This window comes from Cherax quadricarinatus, chromosome 56 (genome assembly GCF_038502225.1).
Source record: "Cherax quadricarinatus isolate ZL_2023a chromosome 56, ASM3850222v1, whole genome shotgun sequence".
Classification (NCBI taxonomy): Eukaryota; Metazoa; Arthropoda; class Malacostraca; order Decapoda; family Parastacidae; genus Cherax; species Cherax quadricarinatus.
The window spans coordinates 4849816-4875612 of NC_091347.1; the positions used below are offsets into that span (position 1 = coordinate 4849816).

The 25797-nt window shown below is 33.6% G+C and overlaps 1 protein-coding gene across 3 annotated transcripts in view; it reads left to right on the plus strand.

Moving 5' to 3' along the window:
• Caper (RNA-binding protein 39-like protein Caper) overlaps nucleotides 1–25797 on the plus strand; it is a 69439-nt gene that overhangs the window by 13820 nt on the left and 29822 nt on the right. Inside the window, exons 2-7 of one of the 3 annotated variants that reach the window (XM_070097033.1) lie at nucleotides 8326–8387; nucleotides 9009–9088; nucleotides 10021–10362; nucleotides 10908–10972; nucleotides 18622–19113; nucleotides 22179–22377. In XM_070097033.1, the coding sequence (XP_069953134.1) occupies nucleotides 10126–10362; nucleotides 10908–10972; nucleotides 18622–19113; nucleotides 22179–22377 (993 nt within the window). In that variant the 5' untranslated portion in view covers nucleotides 8326–8387; nucleotides 9009–9088; nucleotides 10021–10125. The remainder of the gene's footprint in view (nucleotides 1–8325; nucleotides 8388–9008; nucleotides 9089–10020; nucleotides 10363–10907; nucleotides 10973–18621; nucleotides 19114–22178; nucleotides 22378–25797) is intronic. The other 2 variants (XM_070097034.1, XM_053793958.2) reach the window with 2 other exon arrangements.

The following is a 25797-nucleotide window of genomic DNA, read 5'->3' on the forward strand; positions in this document are numbered from 1 at the left end:
ATTACAATTACATTTCACACATGTAAATTACCTAGGATAACCCAAAAAAAGTCAGACAGTGACTTATTTCCATTGGGGTCTGACAAATTTTGCTGTGACACCTGAGTGCACCTGCAGCTCGCTATGTGAGGGGTAGTGCAAAAACAAAAAAAAAAGGGTGGGGGGTTACATAGGCCAGTGTGTTTTGTCAGATCCCACTGAGCATTGTTGCATCACTAGAAAGAAATATTAGTCATTTTGGATCAGACTAAGTAAAAACCTGTAAAGCAGATCATGGGGAGGGGGGGATGCCCTCCCTACCTCAGGAGAATCTTCAAAAATTTAAGATTTTCACTACTTTGAGCCTGATTTCAAGCTACTTCTGGTTTTGAAACTGAACAGAATCATTCCTATTTCTGTAGTATGTCTTTCATTCTATTTGGTATGCCCAGAAACAATAAATGAAGCCATAAAACCATCTTAAAAACTTTTTACTATTTAAAGCAGATGCAAGGTTGGAGGTTAGCTTTTCTCCATCATGCATCATGTGGGGCATTTTTTTTTTTTTTCCAAAACTTGCACACTCACCACAGACCCATTCATGTCTAGGTCAAAATTTACTGCTCCAAAATATAGATCTATGTGACACTGACATGTGTAATGTAGATTTATGTAAGAGACGGGAAGGGTTAAGCATCGTGTTACGTCTCGCAAGGTTTTCAGTCATTATCTAATCGTGGTGTCCCATGGTCTGGTAGGTAACACTCGCCTCAGTGTCTTGGTTCATTCCCCGGCAAGGGTGGAAACATTGGGTGTGTTTCCTTACACTTGCTGTCCCATTCACCTAGCAAGTAGGTACCTGAGTGTTAGTTGACTGGTGTGGGTCGCATCCTGGGGGACAAGATTTAAGGATCTCAGTGGAAATAACTCAGCCCTTGATGACGCACTGGCTTTCTTGGGTTATCCTGGGTGGCTAACCCTCCAGGGTTAAAAATCCGAACAAAATGTTAACTTTTTAATTTATTATGAATTTGCCCAAAAGTAGATGATCTCCATTGTAGCAGAGCTTGCTGGAATGCTACCTAGTTAAAGCTTCATGAAAGAGTAAAATTCAGTTAAAACCAAGGTGGTAGATTTTCTGCTTTTTTCATGTGTCTCCACCCCTAGTCTGGAGCTCGACATTGTGGGTGTGCTCCCAGCCTCGTCATAAGGCTTAACATTACTCAAGTCATGAATATAGAAGTGCCAAAGCCAGTCATCACTTGAAATTTTATGTCCATATGCTTTGCTAGCCTATGAGCAACAGACTGAGGATCAACACCACAAACATTGGAATCAACAGAATGTAGTTAACCCTTTCAGGGTCCAAGGCCCAAATCTGGAGTCACGCACCAGTGTCCAAGAATTTTCAAAAAAAAAATTTATTTTTTCTTATGAAATCGTAGAGAATCTTTTTGTGAAGGTAATAAAACAAAAAGTATGAAATTTGGTGGAAAATTGACGAAACTATGCTCTCGCGAATTTTGATGTGTCAGCGATATTTACGAATCGGCGATTTTGCCAACTTTGACTCCCATTTTAGGCCAATTACATTATTCCAATCAACCAAATTCTTAGCTATTTCACTAGTATTACTTCTATTCTATCGATTGAGCACAAGAAATCGCCAAGTCAACTGTTTCAACTACAAAATAAAGTGATCGGAAATTGTTAATTTGGCCAATTTAACACAAAGTTCAAAATATTCCAATTTCAAAATAGGGTCCAGAATGAACAATGTAGGCATTCCTGGCACTAAACTAACATTTCCTCTGTTCATTAGTTATGTTTTGAGGCTTTACAAATAAATTCCATTTTGATTTTTTATTCACATAATGAATTTTTATTCACACCAAAAAATAGAAGATTTACTGTTATGCAATACTGTAATAATTGTATAAATATCATCACCATATTTGTGAATGTATATTAGGCCCACCAGCTGGCGTGTATTAGATGTGTGAGGTCGTTTGTTTACTCTTGAATATCGGCAAAAATTTAACATTTCTGCTACTTTGAGCTCAGTTTCAAGCCATTTCCAGTGCTAAAACCAATCAAAATCATCTCTATTTCTGTAATATGTCTTCCATTCTATCAAATGAGACCAAGAAATCGCAAATACAACTATAAAAAACATACGAAAAAACACTGCAAAGTTGCTGTTTTAATCGAAAAATCATGATTTCATTTTTTTTCTCTCATTATACACAGTGTGCTGCAGGATCTGTTTTATGTGGTGCACACATACCACATAGATGTATTCTCTCATATCTAGGCCCAAATGTACCACTCACAGTTTATCAGAGTGAGCTGAGCTCATGGCGTAGATCTACGGTTTGGACCCTGAACGTAAAGCCGTAGATCTACGGGACGGACCCTGAAAGGGTTAAACATACCATATGTGGAAAATTTATAAGGGGTTACCTGTATGAACCTCATCATTACATTCATACAAATAATCTCCTTGGGAGGTAAGTCATATACTATTCACAGTAGTTACCCTGCAGAAACGTGTGGGAAAACTTGTCACTCCTGGCCGCGTTGAGTCACTCCCTCTGATGCCACACACACTAGGCACATCTATCCTTGGCCAGTATTATAACTTAGATGTGGATAGCACCCACAAGTACGGCACTACTAATTAGTTGTGGACTGTATGGATTATATTAGACTGAAGAAAAGGGGGGAGGGGTTAGACACATGTACATTTATATCCATCAAGGAAAAATACTTGTATATAATACCACCACTTATCAGATTTTCTCTGGTGGTCACTTGATGCAGCTGGATCACCCATAATACTTATCATATTACATAGAAATTAATTAAACTGGCCAGCTAACTCAACATAACAAGGTGTACTTAGCTGTGGGTAGTTGATGCTCCTTATTTCCTCCATTCACCATCTCATTTTGAAGTCTTGCTAAGTTGATATGATGCAACTTCAGCAAGACACTATTTCCGATTTGTTTTATTCCAGTACAGGAGGCTGAGCTCATTAACCCGTTCAGGGTTTCGGCCGTACTGGTACGGCTTACGTACCAGTGTCCATGACGTACTAGTACACAAATTCAAGCACCTTCAAATCTAGTGAGAGAAAGCTGGTAGGCCTACATATGAAAGAATGAGTCTGTGTGGTCAGTGTGCGCAGTATAAAAAAAATCCTGCAGCACACAGTGCGTAATGAGAAAAAAAAAACTTTGACTGTGTTTTTGGATTAAAACAGCAACTTTGCACTATATTTTCTTTGGTATTTATTGTTGTATTCTAGTTTTCCTGGTCTCATTGTATAGAATGGAAGACATTACAGAAATTGAGATGATTTTGACTGGTTTTACAATGAAAAGTACCTTGCAATTGAGCTCAAAGTAGCAGAAATGTTTGATTTTTATCGAAGTTCAAAAGTAAACAAATCATGCTAAGCGTCCAATACACGTCAACTGGTGAGTCTAATATTCTTTCACAAGTGCGCCGATATTATTTATACCATTTCTACACTAATGCAGTAGTCTGCATAACAGTAAATCTTCTTTTTTTTTTTTTCTGAGAATAAAAATTCAAAGTGGAAAGCAAAAGAAATGTAAGAGGGGCCTGGGGATGTGACTAATGAACAGAAGAAATGTTATTTTAGTGCCAGGAATGTCTGTTTATTCTGGACCCTATTTGGAAATTGGCATCTTTTGAAATTTGTGTGAAATTGGCAAAATTGCTAAATTCTGGCCACTGTATTGGATGGTTGAAATCAGTAAATTGGTGGTTTCTTGTACTCGTTCGATAGAAAAAATGGAGTTCTAGCGAAATAGTTATGATTTTTGTCGACTAGTACATTGGAATTGGCCGAAAATAGGGCTCAAAGTGGGCAAAATTGCCGATGCTTAAACATCGTCGAGACCCTAACTTCGCAAGAGCATAATTCCATAAGTTTTCCATCAAATTTCATACTTTTGGTGTCATTATGATCGGGAAAAGATTCTCTATTTTTTTTTTTTTTTTTTTTTTTTTTATTTTTATTTTTTTTTTTTTTTTGAAATTTGGGGGACCCTGAGAACAAGTCTGAGAGGGCCTGTGGACCCTGAAAGGGTTAAAAACCTCCGTGGATATCGGAAATGGGATGCCAGGTTACCAGGTATCCACACTGGAATTTCAATATGGTGAACTCTCTATTTCATGTAATATCACCTTAGTTGAGTGTTTTCCACGTATATTCTTCACAATTCACAGTATATTACATTCCCGTATTATTTTCTGTTCATTGAAGGTCGATTCACTGTTATCTGTCCTCGATAAAGCTTGATTAAATTAGACAAGTTTGTTGTCACCACCTCCACCATCTCCAAGCATGTGTCCCTCACTATTTCCCATTCTCACTACCCTATTATGGTGGTTTCATTCACTTTGTCCCATATTCTAAACTGGGAACAGTTGCAACACTTCCTATTATGAAGTGAGGCCTATATTAATCCTAAGGCCGCTGTTGATGCCAATTTCCCGGTCCCATTTTTTGACCAGCATGTTAACCCCAGTCAAAACACTCCTGCGTCTCCTCTTCTACCCTTGCGCACCCCAGCGCATGCGCAGGGTTTATCTGTTGGTTCTCTTCCACTTTCAAATATACGTACACTTCAGACCAACAGTAATGTGTTAATCATGTACATTTACATTATAAAAATTATACAATATAATTTTGGAAAAATATTTTCCGCACCATATATGCAGTGCAAACTTTTTATTGTTGGTCATTCATATGCTTTCTAAGACCAACTGTTGAACCTTTGACCAGCATCTGCACTAAACTTGAGAATACTGTCTGTTAGTTTGTTCTTCCATGGATTTCACACATTTCTGTTTCTTAACACCATATACAGTGGACCCTCGACTAACGCTATTAATCCGTTCCTGAGAGCTCATCGTTAGTCAAAATAATCGTTGGTCAAGTTAATTTTCCCCATAAGAAATAATGGAAATCAAATTAATCTGTGCAAGACACCCAAAAGCATTGAAAAAAAAAAAAATTTTAACACATGAAATATTAATTTTAATACACACAAACTGAAGAAGACGTGCACAGTTACATGACACTTACCTTTATTGAAGATCTGGTGATGATTGATGGGATGGGAAGAGGGGAGTGTGTTGATGGTCTTAGTGTTTAGAAGGGGAATCCCCTTCCATTAGGACTTGAGGTGGCAAGTCCTTTTTCGGGGTTACTTCCCTTCTTTTAATGCCACTAGGACCAGCTTGAGAGTCACTGGACCTCTGTTGCACAACATATCTGCCCATAGAGGCCTGTACCTCCCGTTCCTTTATGACATTCCTAAAGTGTTTCACAACATTGTCAGTGTCACCATTAAACACTTGTTCAGGTTTCAGTCCTTCACTGTCTATGTACTCCTTGAATTCCTGCACATACTTTTCAGCTGCTTTTTGGTCCAAACTGGCAGCCTCACCATGCCTTATCACACTATGTATGCCACTACGATTCTTAAATCTCTCAAACCAACCTTTGCTGGCCTTAAATTCACTCACATCACCACTAGTTGCTGGCATTTTTCTAATTAAATCGTCATGCAACTTCCTAGCTTGAGAGATGCTATCTCCTGCTATGTTTTTCGTTTATCCATACCAATAACAGTCTCTCAACATCTTCTATCACTTGCGATCTCAGTTTCGAAAACATAGTTGCACCTTCGGCAAGAACAGCTTCCTTGATTGCCGTTTTCTTGGCCACAATAGTAGCGATGGTTGATTGGGGTTTTGTGTACAGTCTGGCCAGCTCGGAGATATGCACTCCACTTTCATACTTAGCAATGATCTCTTTCTTCATATCCATAGTAATTCTCACCCTTTTTGCTGTAGGGTTGGCACTAGAAGCTTTCTTGGGGCCCATGGTGACTTATTTTGCAGGTGCAATCACTAAAAAGGCTGTGATAATATGAAATGTTCCGATTGTATGCTTGGAAGCGACCGCGGTGGCTGGCTGGCTTGTAAACACTGGCCAGAAGTGGATGCGTCTCAGACGGAACGAATAGTGTTGGTCAAGTTTTTTAGCGCTAATCGAGGCAAAATTTTTGCGATAAAATGTATCGCTAGTCAGATTTATCGTTAATCGATGCCATCGCTGGTTGAGGGTCCACTGTATTCATGCTCACATATTCATGCCACTAAGTTTCTAAACTCAGCCCTCTTTTATTAGTTCAAGTTTCTACATAACACTGAGAACCATGTTTCTCATGGCACCACCACTTACATTAGAAGCCATTGTTTACTGCACCTTACTTAACCCTTTCAGGGTTGAGAGGCCCTCCTAGACTCGTTCTTAGGGTCGAAAATTTTTTAAAAAAAAAAAAAAAAAAAAAAAACTAATTTTTTCTTGTGAAATGATAGAGAATCTTTTCCCAATCATAATGACACCAAAAGTATGAAATTTGATGGAAAACTTACGGAATTATGCTCTCGCGAAGTTAGCGGTCTCGACGATGTTTATGCATCTGTGATTTTGCCCACTTTGAGCCCTATTTTCAGCCAATTCTAGTGTACTAGTCGACAAAAATCATATCAGTTTCGCTAGAACTCCATTTTTTCTATCAAATGAGTACAGGAAACCACCCACTTAACAATTTCAACTATCCAGTTAAGTGGTCAGAAATTGGCAATTTTGCCAATTTCACACAAATTTCAGAAGATGCCAATTTCCAAATAGGGTCCAGAATAAACAAGACAGACATTCCTGGCACTAAAATAACATTTTCTCTGTTCATTAGTCACATCCCCAGGCCCCTCTTACATCTCTTCTGCTTTCCACTTTGAATTTTTATTCTCACAAAAAATAGAAGATTTACTGTTATGCAGACTACTGCATTAGTGTAGAAATGGTATAAGTAATATCAACACACTTGCGAAAGAATATTAGACTCACCAGTTGACGTGTATTGGGCGCTTGGCATGATTTGTTTACTTTGGTAAAAATCGAACATTTCTGCTACTTTGAGCTAAATTTCAAGGTACTTTTCATTATGAAACCAATCAAAATCATTTAAAGTTTCATAACATGTCTTCTGTTCTATAAAATGAGACCAGGAAAACTAAAATACAACTATAAATACCATATGAAAATACACTGTAAAGTCGCTGTTTTAAACAAAAAACACGGTTGGAGTTTTTTTTTCTCATGCACTGTGTGCTGCAGGATTTTTTTTATACTGTGCACTCTGACCACACACACCCATTCTTTCATATGTAGGCCTACCAGTTTTCTCTCACTAGATTTGAAGGCGCTAGAATTTAGGCGTACTAGTACGTCGATAACCCTGGTGCGTAAGCTGTACTAGCACGTCGGAAACCCTGAGAGGGTTAATGTTCATTACACTGAATGCAGGGAAAATGGAGACTGAGTGATGCATGTATGTGTGAGCGAGCACAAACAATGAACTGGCACAGGTGACCAATGGCTTGAAGAAAAAATGCAGGTCCAGAATGTAGCCGCTCTGGCCCGTACGGACACGTGTTGAAGTTGTTTGACTTGGTCTGATGATTCAGAATACAACCAGACAACTGCTATGGACAAAATCTGGAGTTATGCATTTTTTTCTATTTTATCCTATGATTCTAACATTTGTCTGGCCATTTTTTCCTTAATTTGCTGAAAAATGTTAAATAGAAGTTTAAGAGATTTTACTGTATTGTATTATTATGCTATACGTATATTATATGTTTTGATGCCATGTTGTGTGTTAGTATTTAACACTAATTAAGTTTACATGGAAAGGTGATTTTCATGTTCTTTTTCCTTTTTATATACACTATGTACTGGCCATGGCAGGTTAACACAGGTCTCCTGGTCCCTAGCTTAATGGTACAGCCTTGTCATTTAATTTTAGTATTAAAAAAAGGTATGGCTTGATTATTCATGCATGGAATGACTTTGTGTATACATGTATATCTCTAGTAGAGGGCATGTTAGGTAGGGGTTGGCCTAGGAAAGGTTGGAGGGAGGGGGTAAAAGAGGTTGTGTGTGCGAGGGGCTTGGACTTCCAGCAAGCTTGAGTGAGCTTGTTAGATAGGAGTAAATGGAGATAAATGGTTTTTAGGACTTGACGTGTTGTTGGAGTGTAAGCAAGGTAACATTTATGAAGGGATTCAGGGAAACCAGCAGGCCGGACTTGGTTCCTGGAGATGGGAAGTACAGTGCCAGCTCTTAGAAGGAGGGGTGTCAATGTTGCAGTTTTATGACTGTATACACGTGTAAGCTTGCCTCTGGCAAGACAGTAGTGGAGTGATTGATGGAAGTTTTTCTTTCTCGGTTTACAGAGTCGGAAATGACCGATGACCTTGATGTGGATGCCATGTTAGAAGCTCCATTCAAAAAGGAGGTAAGTGGTATAAAAGGATGAGTATTTCTTATTTTCAGGTAATGTCACTGTTAATAGAATGATTGACACTTTGAATTTGAGTATGATATGCTGTGAATTTTAAGCAGGTTGATATAATAGTTTTTCAATTATGTCTACATTTGAAGTGACTTTTAAAAGTCTAAGGTTCAATAAATATACATATATATAGTACATAATTTACTGTCAGCTAAGATTTACACTCCGTACTTGTTTTTTGCAGAAAGTGTTCGAAGCCATTCTCCATATTTACTTGTGTTTTATGTGATACAGGTGTATACTTATATAAAGAACATGAGTATAATGAATATGTGGGTGACTGCAGTATGGATATTAGTTACATGGAAGTATCAGTATGGATGTGTGTGTGTGTGTTGGTATATATATAATCTTGCAGCCTTGTTGAAGATATTAAGAGTATTGTTGGTATTTTATCATGAGTTTAGATGTTGAAATTTGATCCTCAATCATCTACTGTTAGGTAAAACTCTTAATGCTTTAGTAGATGTGTTTTATAAATATTTTTATCAAGGCTGTAAGTTGGTGAGTGTGAATCAGCCGTGTGCCTCGCTGATCTTCTCTCCCCGTTCTCTGTTGTTTTAGATAACCTATTCAGTCACTGTCTCCCACCCTCCATGATAAAACGGTCGTGAGCTCGAATACTGTGCTCCCACCATCGCCAGGTACTGGTAGTCATAAGTTATACCTCTTGTTGATGAAGACACAATGATGTATCATGTAAACTGTTCCCTAATTGGCCAAGACACATTAGAGGGAGTACATGTTGAAGATATATGGTCTAACTTTGCTTTCTCCAGCATAATGTTTTGTTGTGAGAGTAGAGTCTGGTGGCTTGTATTATCTTTAATGTGTTTTGTCTAGTTATGAACAGTTATACCTCTGTAAGTCATTGCTAGTATTCTCATTAAAACTTTCATCTTACCTATGGTCTTGCTCAGAGTAGTAGTTTGTAGCAAATATTGTTTTCAATTAAATTAATTTTAATCCATGTACATCAGTTAAAAGTAAGATATTCAGTGTTTCAAACATAGATCAGCCATAGTGGTAGTTCATCAGCAGTTCCAGAAGTAACTATATATGATATACAATATATGGAGCCAAATGAATATCCTGGATTTCAAATTTTTGTAATTCAGTAATTTTCAAGTATAGGGTATAAGTATAGGAAGACAATGTAGCAAGCCTTATGAAGTTGCTATCAGGATATCTTGTTTTTGTCTTTTCTTGGATATTTAGATATCAAGTTGTAAGATGATCATGATATCTTGAATAGACGTTTTCTTGAACATGACAACCCTCTCAAGGCTTTCAAGGAATTCTTTCATAAGCTTGCTGTGTTATCTTTTTATAACTGTTTTTAATTTTTTCGTGCAGAATACTTTGGAGGAATTTTTGAAATTGTTTAAAGCTTAGTTTCCTAAATAAAAAGTTAAATAACAACTTGTGAATTGCTGAAGTTTCCAAGCAAATGAAGAAATAGTAGTGAACACTGCTGTGCTAAAAGAATGGTACCAAAGTGAAGAAAAGTGGTTATTGGTGAAGCTTCAGTGTGTCCGTGGTGGCCTGGTACTGACAACTTGGTATCTCCACTCAGATGCTGGCGCTGGCAAGCTCACAACACCGAGGGATCTCGCTCGTTACTCACTCCACTCAACACCCACCACCTTAAATTGACCACAATATTTGTTGTTTATGTGTCATGAGGACAGTCAGTAAAACAGGTATAACCTTGAAGAAAAATGTTAAGTTATGCTGTGGTCAGTCTGATCTTATATTCCTCTTTTTTTTATTATTAATTTTCCTCTTGTGCTGTGACTGGTGCATGTGTTGTATATTGATGCAATATAACTACACGTGGCGTCAAGGCTCCAGTCTAAAGTTTGCGTTTTGCAGGCGGCCGTGCCTTGGTTGGACCCTACGGCTAGAGAGACTTCAGGTACTAGCGGGCTGGAGGATACTGCATTATGTTTACTAAATTGGTGCACAGAAATAGAAGGTGCACTGGTGTGAAATTTTCTTAGGGTGCACTTAATGTAGTGTATCCTTGTGGTTTTGACAGTGACCCAACATGTTTAGTGTTGTTATCGGAAGTGTGTGATGATTATTCGAATGCATGTTTATGTATGATTCATTAGTCATTTCTGACTGTTACACCAAATGAAAGTGTGGTATGGTTGTGATTTTTCTGAAAGATTTTGTAGTGCAGACCTTGCTGAGAAACTCTTGGGCTTTTCTGTGTATGTCCCATTACATACCACTACAGGAGTTTCCTACAAGGTATTACGTGTAGCTTTAACCGTGTCTGAATTCAGTTTTTATAACCAGGTTTTGGTACTTGGTGGGAGAATGTAATGATAGGTTTCATAATTATGTAGTGAACTAATGCGTGGCTGTTCTGTTTTCTTCTCCCCACCCTTGCCCTTCTCCCACCACCCACCTCTGGCTGGTGCTGCCGTTACACCGTCTCTTGTGCTCCCGTAGGACGGAGGCAGTTCGTCAGTAGACGCCAAACCAAAGGAAAACGGACACACGTCCTCAAAAGACAAGTGAGTTTTCAAAGCACTTGTATAATGTAACAAAAATTATTTCATTAATTGACAAACTATTTTAATTTCTTGGGAGGGGACAGTAAACTCTTAAACATTTCTTGGGTAATGCTCCTGAAATGGTGCTATGTGATGTATATTTATAATGTGAGGTAGAGAATATATTTGAAAAATATAGTTATTTACACTGCCAACAAGCCTTTTTTTTTTTTTTTTCTTAATCTGTTAAAAATAATAAGTTTATAATGTTTTGTATTATAGTTGTCATTGCTTGTTGATACTGAAGGGTGTGTGGAGAGGGTTGTTGTGGAAAATACATGTACATATGTAACAGGCAGTACTAGCTACTACCACAGTCAACCATCACCTGATATCAACATCACTAAATGTGAAAACATAAGAATGGAGGAGCACTGTAACAGGCCTGCTGGCACATGTTAAGCATGGCCTTCTCTAATCAAACCCTTCTTTCTTGTATATTTGTTCAACCTATTTTTAAAGCACTACAGTACCTAAGGTTTTGGCTTGAATGATCTACATCTACCTTGGCAGCCTGTTCCACCCATTGACAACTCTATTACTTTTTTTTTTTTTTTAAAAAAAAAATTTTTTTTTTTAAAATTTTTTTAAAAAAATTTTTTTTTTTTTTTTTTAAAAATTTTATTTTAAAAAAATTTTAAAATAAAACCCCCCTTTTTTTAAAATTTTAAAACAAAAAAAAAAAATTTAAAAATTAAAAAAATTTTTTTTTAAATTTTTTAAAAAATTTTTTTTTTTTTAAACCCTATTTTTAAAAAAAAAAATTTTTAAAAAAATTTTTTTTTTTTAAAAAAAAAAAATTTTTTTTTTTTTTATTTTTTTTTTAAAATTTTTAAAAAAAAAATTTTTTTTTAAAAATTTTTTTTTTTAAAAAATAAAAAAAAAAAAAAAATTTTTTAAAAAAAAAAAATTTTTTTTTCCCCCAAAAAAATTTTTTTAAAAAAAAAAAATTTTTAAAAAAAAATTTTTTTTTAAAAATTTTAAAAAAAAAATTTTTTAAAATTTAAATTTAAAAAAAAAAAATTTTTAATAAAAAATTTTTTTTTTAAAAAATTTTATTTAAAAAATTTTTATTTTTTAAAATTTAAATTTTTAAAATTTTTAAAATTTTTTTTTTTAAAAATTTTTAAAAATTTTTTATTTTTTTAAAAAATTATTTTTTTTTTTAAAATTTTTTTTTTAAAAATTTAAAAATTTTAATTAAAAATTTTAATTTTTTTAAAAAATTTTTTAAAAATTATTATTTTTTAAAAACCCCCCCTTTTAATTTTTTTAAATTTAAATTTTAAAAAAAAATTTTTAAAAAAAATTTTTTTTAAAATTAAATTTAAAAAAATTTTTTTAAAATTTTTTTTTAAAAATTTTTAAATTTTTTTTTAAAATTTTTTTTTTTTAAATTTTTTTAAATTTTTTTTTTTAAATTTTTTTTAAAATTTTTTTTTTTTAAAAAAAAAATTTTTATTTAAAAAATTTTTAAAAAATTTTTGGGAAAAATTTTTTTTAAAAATTTTAAAAATAAAAATTTTTTTTAAATTTTTTAAAAAAAAAAAAAATTTTTTTTTTAAAAAATAAAAAAAAAATTTTTTTTTAAAAAAAAAAAAAAATTTTTTTTTTAAAAATTTAAAAAAAAAATTTTTAATTTAAAAAAAAAAAGGGTTAAATTTTTTAAAAAAATTAAATTAAAAAAAAATTTTTAAAAAATAAAAAAAAAAAATTTTAAAATTAAAAATTTTAAATTTTTTTTTAAAAAAATAAAAAAAAAAAAGGGGAATTATATTTTTTTTAAATTAAAAAAAAAAAAAAAAAATTTTTTAAATTTAAAAAAAAAAATTTTTTTTAAAAAAAAAATTTTTAAATTTTTTAAAAAAAAATTTTAAAAATTTAAAAAAATTTTTTTTTTTTTTTTAAAAAAAAAATTTTTTAATTTTTAAAAAAAATTTTAAAAATTTTTTTTTTAAAAAAAAAAAAATATTTTTTTTAAAAAAAAATTTTTAATTTTTTTAAAAAAAAAAAAAATTTTTTTTTAAAATTTTATAAAAAATTTTTTTTTTTAAAAAAATTTTTTAAAATTAAATTAAAAAAAAAAAAAAGGGGGGGGGGAAAAAAAAAAAAAGGGGAAATTAAAAAAAAAGGGGGGAAAAGGGGGGTTTGGGGTTTAAAAAAAAATTTTTTAAAAAATTGGGGGGGAAAAGGGGGTTTTTTTAAAAAAAAGGGGGGGGGGGGTTTGGGGGGTTGGGGGTGGGGGGGAAAAGAAAAAGGGGGGGGGGGGGGAAAAAAAAATTTTAAAAAAAAAGGGTTTAAAAAAAGGGAATTTTAAAAAGGGAAGAGGGGGGGAAAAGGGGGAAAGAAAAAGGGAAAAAAAGGTAAAAAAAAAAAAAAAAAATTTTTAAAAAAGGGAATTAAAAAAAAAAAAAAAAAATTTTTTTTTTAAAAAAAAATTAAGAAAAAGGGGGGGGAAAAAAAAATTTTGGGGTTTTAAATGGGGGGGGAAAAGGGGGAAATTTTTTTTGGGGGGTTTTTTTTAAAAAAAAAAGGGGGGGGTTTTTTGGGGGGGGGGGAAATTTTTTAGGGGGGGGGGTAAAAGGGGGGGGGGAAAATTTAAAAAAAAAAAGGGGAAAAAAATTTTTTGGGGGGGGAAAAAATTTTTTTAAAAAAAGGGGGGGAAAAAGGGGGGAAAAATTTTAAAATTTTTTTAAAAATTTTTTTTTCCCCAAAAAAAAGGGGAAAAAATTTTTTAAAAAAAATTTTTTTTAAAAAAAAAAAAAATTTTTTTTAAAAGAAAAAAAAGAAAATTTGGGGGGGGGGGGTTTTTGGGGGGGGGATGTGTTTTTTTTTTTTAAAAAAAAATATTTTGGGGTTTATTTAGATAAAGTGGGGAAGTTTTTTTTTTTTTTTTAAAAAAAGGGGGGGAAAAAAAAAAAAATTAAAAAATTTTAAGGGGGGGGGGGGAAAAAAAAAAAAAAAAATTTTTTTTGGGGGGTTAGGGGTTTTAAAAAAATTTTTTAAAAAAGGGGTTTTGGGGGGGGGGGCCCCCCTTTTTTTAAAAAATTTTTTAAAGGGAAAAAAAAAGGGAAAAAAAGGGGGTTTTGGGGGGGGGGTTTTTTTAAAAAAATTTCCAAAAAAAAAACGTTTTTTGCTGATGATACTGTTTTGGGGGTTTAAAAAAAAATTAAAAGGGGGGGGTTTTAAAAAAGGGGGGGGGAAAAATTAAAGGAAAAAAAAAAGGTAAGGGAAAAAAAAGGGGGTTTTAAAAAAAAAAAATTTTTAAAATTTTGGGGGGAGGAAAAAGGGAAGGGTTTTTTCAAAAAAGGGGGGGGGGGGGGGTTAATTAATTTTTAAAAAAAAAAAAGGGGGGGGGTTTTGGGGGGGGAAAAAAAAAATTTTTTTTAAAAAAAAGAAAAAAAAAAAAAGGGGGGGGGAAATTGGGGAAAAGCACCCGGGAGGGGGGGGAAAGGGGGGTTTTTTGGGGCCTTGTGGTGTAAATATTTGCAGAAAATTGGGTGTGGGGTTGGGAAAGGTGTGGAGTTAATAAAAATTAGTCCCGAGGGGAGAAGAGGGGTTTTTGGGGGTGGTTTGGTCATTTAAAAAGAATGGATCAAATGAATGACATGGGGAAACATATAAATCTATGAGGGAAGGAAAGGGGGGTGGGGTGGGGTCCTCTGGAAAAAAATTTAAAAAGGGGTAAAAAGGGGGTTTGTGGGTAAAAACTTGGACTTCCCCTTAAAAACGTGGGGGGTGTTGATGGAAGGGGAATGGAGGCCCAATGGTCCGGGACCTGACGATCTGTTGGAGTGTGAGCAGGGTAATATTTAGTGAAGGGGTTCAAGGGAAAACCCGGGTTTTTTTCCTTTTTAGTGGACTTGGGGTCCCCCCCAAAAAGGGGGGAATTTCAATCCCCGGGACCAAAGGAGGGGTTTGGGGTTTGGGAGTTTGGGGGGGATATGTTTGTATCTTTATGTTTTGCTTCTAAACTTTTTATTCTAGCACCTTTTTAAAAACAGTGATAATGGGAAAAATTTGGGGGTGGTTTAATGATGATGAAAGTATTTTCTTTTGGGGGTTTTCTTTCTTTTTGGGTCCCCCCTGCCCCGGGGAGGAGGCAAGGCTTTTGAAAAAAAAAAAAAAAAAAAAAATATAAATATATATTATATTATATTATATATATATTATATATTTATTATATATATATATATTATATATATATTAAAATATATATATATATTATATATATATATATATTATATATATATTATTAATATATATATTATATATATATATATTTAATAATTTTTTATTTTAATGTATTTTAAAATTAAAATATATTATAATATGGGGAAATTTTTTTTTAATATTTTAATAAAAATTATAATATAATATATATTTATATATATTTATATATAATATTTTATATATATATATATATATATATATATTTTATATATTATATATATTTTATATATATATAAATTTTATATAAATATATATATATTATTTTATTAAAAATATATTTTATTATATATATTTTTATATATATATTATTTATATTATATATTTTGATATATTATAATTTTATATATATATTATATATATAAAAATATTATATTATATATATATATTATTATTAATATATATATTTATATTATTAAAATAATATTTATATATATTTTATATATATATATATTTATATATATTTATATATATATATTTATGTATATATTAAAATTATATTTTATATTATTTTATATATTATTTTATATATTTTATTATTTTATATTTTATTATGTATTTTTATATATATTTTATATATTTTTATATATATTTGTATATATATATATATTATATATATATATATATATTATAAATATATATATATATATTATATATAAAATATATATATTTTATTATATATATAAATATATATAAATATTAAAATATATATATATATATTTATATATATATATATATATATATTTTATATATATATAATATAATATATATATATATATATTTATTATATATATATATATATATATATAAAAATATTAAAATTTATAAAATATATATATATATATTATATATATATATATATATATATATATATATATATATAAAATTTTTATTTATTATTTTAATTTAATATAATTATTTATTTATTTAAATAAATTAATTTATATATTTATAAAATATTTTTATATTATTTTTTTTATTATATATTTAATATTTTATATTATTTAAATTAAAATAAATTTATATTTAATAATAAAATTATATATAATATATTTGTTATTTATATAAATATATTTTATTTTTAATTATATTTTTAATTAATTTTTTTAATATTTATTTTTTATATATTTTTTATTATTTATAAAAAATTAATTTAAATTTTAATTTTTTTTTAATTAATTTATTTTATTTTTATTTTAATTTTAAAATTTTTTACTAATTTTATATTATTAAATAATTTATATTTGCTATTATTTTTTTTAATTAAAAAAAATAAAATATTTTATTTTTTTATATAAATTAAAAATATTTTAAAAATAATTATTAAAATTAAAATTTTATTATATATATAATGTTTTTTAAATATTACTTTTTATTTAATTTTAAATTTTTTTATTTTATATTATTAAAATAAAAAAATTAATATAAATAAAAAATTTAAAAATTTATTATATAAAAAAAATATAAAAAATTATTTTTTTTTTATTATTATTTTTAAATGTTATAAAATTAAAAAATTATGAAAAATAAATAATTTATAATATTAAACTTTTTATTTAAAATTATAATTTAAATTTTTATAAAAAATTATATAGTAAAAATCTTTTTTTTTATATAATCCAATTTAAAAAATTAAATTTTAAATTTAATATATTATTTAAAATTATTATGGGTTTTGACTTTGTTACTTACACTGGATATAAATCCAAGTAGTCTGTTAGTGTTATTGTGCATGCTTAGTCACTGCTGTCTTAGCTTCAGGTTTCTGCTTACCATGACTCTTCAGTCTTTTTTTCATATGATTATGCTTTGGCTCATCTAGTTTATAAATGAGAGGATTGTTTTCATTTCCAAGTTTTAGGACTGTTTTTTTTCTCCCACATTGAACTGCATCTGTTACTTTTTGGACTGTGACTTAAGCTTGTAAAATTTTCCTGAAGTTCTGTGGTATCCTCCTTTGAGAATACAGTGCTTGTCATTAAAGAATGCTGGATGGATGACACCTTTCTTAATTTAATGACCAAAGTAATACACTGCCCTGGTACATTTGTCGATAAGACAAAATATATTGGCCTGGCAGCTTGATGCTGAATGTCTGAGGATTCTCTATGGCTACTGCCTGCATCCTAAGTGTCTTCTGAACTTGCGTGATGTACAGTTGTTTTTATAATCCCCCCTGTACTGTGGTTCTGAGGGCTGAATTTGCCAGACATTTTTGGCTATTGACAAAATAAGGGCAAAAGTTAGTATCCAACATAAAACAATTGTAGAGATCATTGGATTACATAAGGTAGGCCATCAAAGAAAGGAAATAGTAGAAGCCAGTGATGTGTGTGTGTGTGTGTCTATTGATTGCATCGTTTCCTCGAGGACAGTGTTCATGACATGTCCACACCGAAAGCACATCCTGGGAAGCCTAGAAAAACATCTGAACTAATGTTAACTGCACTAACCTATCTAGAATTGGTCTGTTATTATTTGCACAAAACTCACTTAATGTGGTACAAGGTTTTTATATGAAACAGTGGTCCTTGCCACGTCACAAAATCTTTTGTTCACTGGCTTCATGACTGAGGTACCCTTTGATGACTGGCCAGGAAAGAATTAAACCCAGTTGTGAGACCCTTTGAGCTGATATTGAGGTGTACTAAGGGAAGGATATCAGTCCACTCCCATGGTTTATGGACACCATAAGTCATGAGGAAATTTACCCCATGAAACCCTGAAAGAAGTGTGCTAATCTCTTAAGACAGTTGACTGTACCCTAAAGTGCTAAGGATGATCTATTATGCAGTTAGGTTAGAGTGGGGCCAGTGTACTTGAATGACAAGCAGTGTATTAGAGCTCTAATCTGTTCAGCTTATTTTTGTGTCTGTATTTCCTCATCATTATTCACTCTCTTGTCAAGGCCACTTGTGTAAATTATGAACAAGGGCCTATACCTTACCTTTGATATACCTTTGAAGAGTTTTGAGTTTATCTACTCTGAGCCCGGCCATGGGCCAGGCTCGTCTGGTGCTTGCCTGGTCAACCAGGCTGTTGATGCTGGAGGTCTGCTGCCTAACATGTCCATCACAGCTGGTTGATCTGGCACCTGGTGAAGATACTTGTTCAGTTTCCTCTTGAAGGCTTCTACACTGGTTCCAGCAGTGTTTCTGATATCTTCTGGTAAGATGCTGATCCTTGTGGAATGTCACTTGTGGTAGGTTGTCTTTTTTTTTTTTTTTTTTTTTTTACTCCCCTTTATGCAAACCCTTTGCTTCTGATTAGCTATGTCTCAATGCACAAGAGAATCTTTTCTCTTTCCCTTTCTCTCACTTGCTGTTCCTTTCTCATTTTCACATTTTTTTTTTTTTTACATTTGTATTTTTTCTTTTCAGAAAAGACAAGGACCGGGACAAAGATAGGGACAGGGATAGGGAAAAAGATAGAGATAAGAAAGATAGGGATAGGGACAGGGACAGAGATAAAGTTAGAGATAGAGACAAAGATAGAGGTAGGGACAAGGATAGAGACAGGGACAAAGATAGAGATAGAGACAAGGATAGGGACAGAGATAGGGACAAGGACAAGGATAGGGATACAGACAGACACAAAGACAAAGACAGACGAAGAAGAACTCGCAGCAAGTCACGTGATAAAGATCGCCGAAAGAGGACTAGGAGTAAGTCTAGGGACAAGAGGAGGAAGTCTCGTTCACGTTCTCGAGATAAGGATCGCAAGAAGAGATCTCGGTCCAGATCTCGTGACAGACGTCGTAAATCACGGTCCAGGGATCGTCGGCGCAGTAGGAGTCGTAGCCATGATCGTCGTAGGAGAAGTCGAAGCAAGGAACATAGACGTTCCAGATCTAGGAGCAAAACGCCAAAAACGTGAGTTTAACCTTCATGTAATTTTTTTTTAACTTGCACACTTTTAGAGTAAGTATCATTAACTCGTTTGCTTTCCCCAATAATAAAAAATGCTGACTGTTGTGATTTAAAAAGAAATTATCTGAAATGGTAAAGAATCTATTTCTGAAAGGAATTTATTTATTATCATCACACTGGCCGATTCCCACCAAGGCAGGGCGGCCCGAAAAAGAAAAACTTTCACCATCATTCACTCCATCACTGTCTTGTCAGAAGGGTGCTTTACACTACTGTTTTTAAACTGCAACATTAACACCCCTCCTTCAGAGTGCAGGCACTGTACTTCCCATCTCCAGGACTCAAGTCCGGCCTGCCAGTTTCCCTGAACCCCTTCATAAATGTTACTTTGCTCACACTCCAACAGCACGTCAAGTATTAAAAACCATTTGTCTCTATTCACTCCTATCAAACACGCTCACGCATGCCTGCTGGAAGTCCAAGCCCCTCGCACACAAAACCTCCTTTACCCCCTCTCTCCAACCTTTCCTAGGCCGACCCCTACCCCGCCTTCCTTCCACTACAGACTGATACACTCTTGAAGTCATTCTGTTTCGCTCCATTCTCTCTACATGTCTGAACCACCTCAACAACCCTTCCTCAGCCCTCTGGACAACAGTTTTGGTAATCCTGCACCTCCTCCTAACTTCCAAACTACGAATTCTCTGCATTATATTCACTTAGGCATGACATCTCCACTGCCTCCAGCCTTCTCCTCGCTGCAACATTCATCACCCATGCTTCACACCCATATAAGAGCGTTGGTAAAACTATACTCTCATACATTCCCCTCTTTGCCTCCAAGGACAAAGTTCTTTGTCTCCACAGACTCCTAAGTGCACCACTCACTCTTTTCCCCTCAATTCTATGATTCACCTCATCTTTCATAGACCCATCCGCTGACACGTCCACTCCCAAATATCTGAATACATTCACCTCCTCCATACTCTCTCCCTCCAATCTGATATTCAATCTTTCATCACCTAATCTTTTTGTTATCCTCATAACCTTACTCTTTCCTGTATTCACCTTTAATTTTCTTCTTTTGCACACCCTACCAAATTCATCCACCAATCTCTGCAACTTCTCTTCAGAATCTCCCAAGAGCACAGTGTCATCAGCAAAGAGCAGCTGTGACAACTCCCACTTTGTGTGTGATTCTTTATCTTTTAACTCCACGCCTCTTGCCAAGACCCTCGCATTACTTCTCTTACAACCCCATCTATAAATATATTAAACAACCACGGTGACATCACACATCCTTGTCTAAGGCCTACTTTTACTGGGAAAAAATTTCCCTCTTTCCTACATACTCTAACTTGAGCCTCACTATCCTCGTAAAAACTCTTCACTGCTTTCAGTAACCTACCTCCTACACCATACACCAAAAATGTGAAATTTGATGGAAAACTTATGGATTAACACAAGCACAAGGTTGGAAGTCAAGAACACTGTGATTTCACCCAATTTGAGGCTTATTTTTACTCACTGACCCATTTCCTGGCTGTTATGCTATATGTTCCATTCTATCAGTTGAACACAAGAGCTACTGATTCAGCGAACAGAGTTACCTTAAAAGGGCCTAGAATTGGTAATTTGGCTAATATTGTAAATTCAGATTTAAAAGTCCAAAATAAGCACCGGGCATTCCAGTCACTACAGTCCTTCTTTTCATTAATCACGTTCTCAGGTTTGTGTATAACATTAGCTCTCTATATTGAATCCATCATCACAAATAAACGTCATCCTATTCCTAGAATAGGTTGATTGATCATAGTTTCGACTGTCTAAATAATTGAAGGAAACCTAGTAAAAACCCATAAAACAAATAGGAGGGGGGACACTTACCCTTCCTCAGGTAAATTGCTATAAATCTAATGCATATTACTGCTCTTTGAGGGCTGTTTCAGGCTACTTCCTCTCTGAAACAACCAAATCATCATTTCACTATGTTTTCCAGTGTACCTGATGCCAAGAAATGCCAATAAAGCATAAAAACTACACTAGACAATTACTCACTATTTTTACTTAACCACAGTTTCAAAGGTTTGATGTTCCCAACATGCACTGCATAGGGCAGGATTTGTTTTTATGCTGTACACCCTCCACTGTATAGACCCATTTTCTAATATCTAGGACAAAATTTACTGATCACAGAATATTTGAAGGTGCTATTATTGTTACTGATCTTTGTTAGTAACAGTGAAAGGGCTAATTATCCATGTAGTGTTAATTTTTCTTTACACCTCTATGAAGATTCTCCATTCCAGTCTAATGAGCTCTCACAGACTTGTTGGATATCCAAGCCACTAGGATCCAAAACAACTCCCCCCTTCCCATCTCCATTTCCTGGGATGACTCCTACTCCTTTTCTCCACCTAGATCCATACATCATCCTAGTCATCCTGCTTTGCTCCATTCTTTGAATATCCAAACCACCCCTACATCCCCTTATTAGCCTGCTGAATAATGTTTTTGGTAACCCTCTAATCTCTAAGCTCTTAATTCACTACGTAATGGCTTACATAGCACTTTGGTCTCAGGCATGACATGTCTATTGCCTCCAGCGTCCTCTAATCTTAACAAGTATATAGTATCTTCTTATATCCAGATTTCAGTTTCAAACATTATTTATATTTGTTAGATTTCTTTCATCCATAGTTATGCCTTTTACTTTTCATAACGTAAAATCTCCGATTATCCTTACCCTTTCTTTTCCATAATTTTCTTTTGTGTTCCATGTATGCAAATTGTTAATCTCAAAATATTAATTGCCTAACCTTTTCTGCATTTTAATCGCCCATTTTCACCGTACACACTCATCACGTTATTGTTTTTCTGTATGTCAGTAAAATAGTCCTGTTGCACTGTTTTATTTCAAGCACAATCAACCCTTCCTGTTGTCAGTATTCATTGGGGTTATTTATGATTCATATTGAATTAGTCCAAAAAAGAGTGTGGTTACTAAGTACCATGTTTGACTTAATATATATTTGCTACACAAATTATTAAGTTACCATTTTTTCCAGAGAACTGTCTGTAGAAGAGAGAGATGCTCGAACTGTGTTCTGCATGCAACTTTCATCTCGTATTCGCTCGCGAGATTTGGAGGACTTCTTCAGTGTTGTAGGGAAGGTGAATGATGTTCGTATCATCACAGACACTAAGACACGCAGATCAAAGGGAATTGCTTATGTTGAATTTTGTGAAGTAGAATCCGTACCATTGGTAAGTTCTGTATTAATCTGCTTCAATTATTTATAAGCAAAAATGTGTTTGCTATATGCTGTACAGAGATTTCTCTTATTTGATACATGATACTATAGTTGTGTACAGGTCTCCCTCAACATTCGCGAGGGTTAGGGGATCAAGAGCCTCACGAATGTTGAAAAACCGTGAATGTTTGGTGCCCCAATATATTGTAGGGAAATATATTACAGTACTGCTTCCTTAACTTGTTGAACCATGAATAATCATAAAATACATGAAAACGTCGTAAATTGTACTAAATATATACATGTTATGCTTTAATAATGTATGTTATTTAATAACATGTATGTTAATAACATGTATGTTATTAAATACCACAGACTCCACCACTGCTTCCACCAGTGCCTCCACCACTGCCTCCACCACTGCGAGTCCCTACTACCCTCTCTCCGACCCCCGCAACTGGCAGCCAGCCCTCCCACCACTCAGTGTGGCGAGTGTTTTGTTTGTTCATTATTTGCTATTAAACTACAGAATAAATAATGTAAACCCATTCATGACTGCATATTGGAATGGCTATTAGGAAAGGTGTTAGACGGTGACATCATCTGTTTATTCTTGAACACGGCAAAGAATCGAACATTTCTGCTATTGCTAATAATAACAATAGTAATAATAATAATAATAATAATAATAAATATGATATAATTGAAGAAGGAAATTGTACAAAAATACGAGGGAATGGTTGACACATTGTCAGTGTGACTTTGTTTATGCTGGAGTGAACATTAGTCTCCCTGCTCTTCCAAACATTTCACAATAATTCAGCGGTTGAGGCAGTGGTATTTAATAACATACATGTTATAAATAATAATAGTACATGTTATTATTAATAACTTGTATTGTTATTAACATGTATGTTATTAAATACCATTGCCTCAATCATCACTGCCTCTACCACTCCAGTCACACTCAGTCTACAAGCACCAAACACAATGAATTATTGTGAAATGTTTGGAAGAGCAGGGAGACAATGTTCACTCCAGCATAAACAAAGTCACACTGACGATGTGTCAACCACTCCCTCGTATTTTCGTACAATTTCCTTCTTCAATTATATCATATTCATTATTATTATTATTATTATTATTATTATTATTATTTATTATTTATTATTTATTATTTATTATTATTATTATTATTATCATTATCATTATTATTATTAGCTGTAGCAGAAATGTTTAATTCTTTGCAGTGTTCAAGAGTAAACACATGATGTCACAGTCTAATACCTGTCCGAATAGCCATTCCAATATGCAGTCATGAATGGGTTTACATTATTTATACTGTAGTTTAATAGCAAATAATGAACAAACAAAACACTCGCCACACTGAGTGGTGGGAGGGCTGGCTGCCAGTTGCGGGGGTCAGAGGGAGGGTAGTAGGGACTCGCAGGTGGCGGGAAGCTTAAATATGATTTGGTGGCTGGGAATTTGGTGGCTGGGAATTTGGCGGTTGGGAATTCATGAATGTGTGAAGCCCGTGAAAGTTGAAAACGTGAATGTTGAGGGAGACCTGTACTATCTTGTTTGTGGTTTAACCCTTTGAGGGTCGACAGGCCCTCTCCAAAACTCGTTCTCAGGGTCGGCCAAATTTAAAAAAAAAAAAAAATTATTTTTTCTTATGAAAAGATAGAGAATCTTTTCCCGATCATAAAGACACCAAAAGTTTGAAATTTGATAGAAAACTTACGGAATTATGCTCTCGCAAAGTTAGCGGTCTCGGCGATGTTTACGCATTGGCGATTTTGCCCACTTTGAGCCCCATTTTCGGCCAATTTCACTGTACTAGTCGACAAAAAACATGAATATTTCGCTAGAACTCCATTTTTTCTATCGAATGGGTGCAAGAAACCACTCATTTATGAAATTCAACTATCCAGTACAGTGGTCAGAATTTAGCAATTTTGCCAATTTCACACAAATTTCAAAAGATGCCAATTTCCGAATAGGGTAAAGAATAAACAAGAAAGACATTCCTGGCACTAAAATGACATTTCCTCTAGTCATTATTCACATCTCAAGGCCCCTCTTATACTCTTTTGCTTTCCACTTTGAATTTTTATTTTCACAAAAAATATAAGATTTACTGTTATGCAGACTACTGCATTAGTGTAAAAAATGGTATAAATATTATTGGTGCACTTGTGAAAGAATATTAGACTCACCAGTTGACGTGTATTGCACGCTTGGCACGATTTGTTTACTTTTGAAGTTTGGTAAAAATCGAACATTTCTGCTACTTTGAGCTCAATTTCAAGGCAGCTTTCTTTGTAAAACCAGTCAAAATCATCTCTATTTCTGTAATATGTCTTCCATTCTATAAAATGAGACCAAGAAAACTAGAATACAACAATAAATACCATACGAAAATACACTGCAAAGTCGCTGATTTATTAAAAAAAAATGGTCAAAGTTTTTTTTTTCTCATTATGCACTGTGTGCTGCAGGATTTTTTTTTAGACTGTGCACACTGACCACATAGACCCATTCTTTCATATGAAGGCCTACCAGCTTTCTCCCACTAGATTTGAGGCCGCTAGAATTTATGAGTACTAGTACGTCAAAAACCCCTACGCGTAAGACGTACTAGTACGACGAAAACCCTCAAAGGGTTAAGGGGCCGGGTCTTAGTTCCTGGCTCCACCTCTTGCCTCTTGACAAATTCACTTTCCTAGCCCACTTCAATGAAGTCACTCCACTTCCTGACCACCCTGAGACAAGAAATACTACTCTTAAACATCCTTGTGACTCATCTGTCTTTAGCTTCCAGCTGTGCCCCAAAGTTACTATTTCCCACCTCTGAAACAGGTTGCCCGTCTGTCCTATCAGTTCATAGGAGCATTTTGTATGTTATGTCTACTCTGGTCCCTTTGTCCAACAGGGTCATTAGATTCAATTCTTCAAGCCTTTCCTTGTAACTCATACCCCTTAGCTCTGGGACTAGTCTCATTGCCTATTTGTGCACATTTTCCAGTGTCTACATATTTCCTTGGGCATGGGTTCCATATTGGTGCTGCGTACTCCAAGACGGGCCTAACGTATGTTGCATAAAGCACCCAGAATGACTGTTGAGATTCGTGGAGGGCACACTCAGATTTGGCAAGGGAACATTGGCTACAGGTTGTTTGGTTGTTAGGCACTGTGCTTATTTGCAGGTCGTCTCTGAATGTGGTCTACAGCCTCTGTCCCACAGGTCTGTACTATCTGGTCTTCTGGGCTCTTCCCCAGCCTTCATAACCTTTCATTTGCTGGGATTGGATTATTCTTCATTTTTGTCCTCTTCGTTCTCTTCTGTGTATTCTCATTAGATTTACATAGTCAATGAATAGAAATACATCTGACTGTTCCATCTGCATAAACCAGAAACATCACTGGT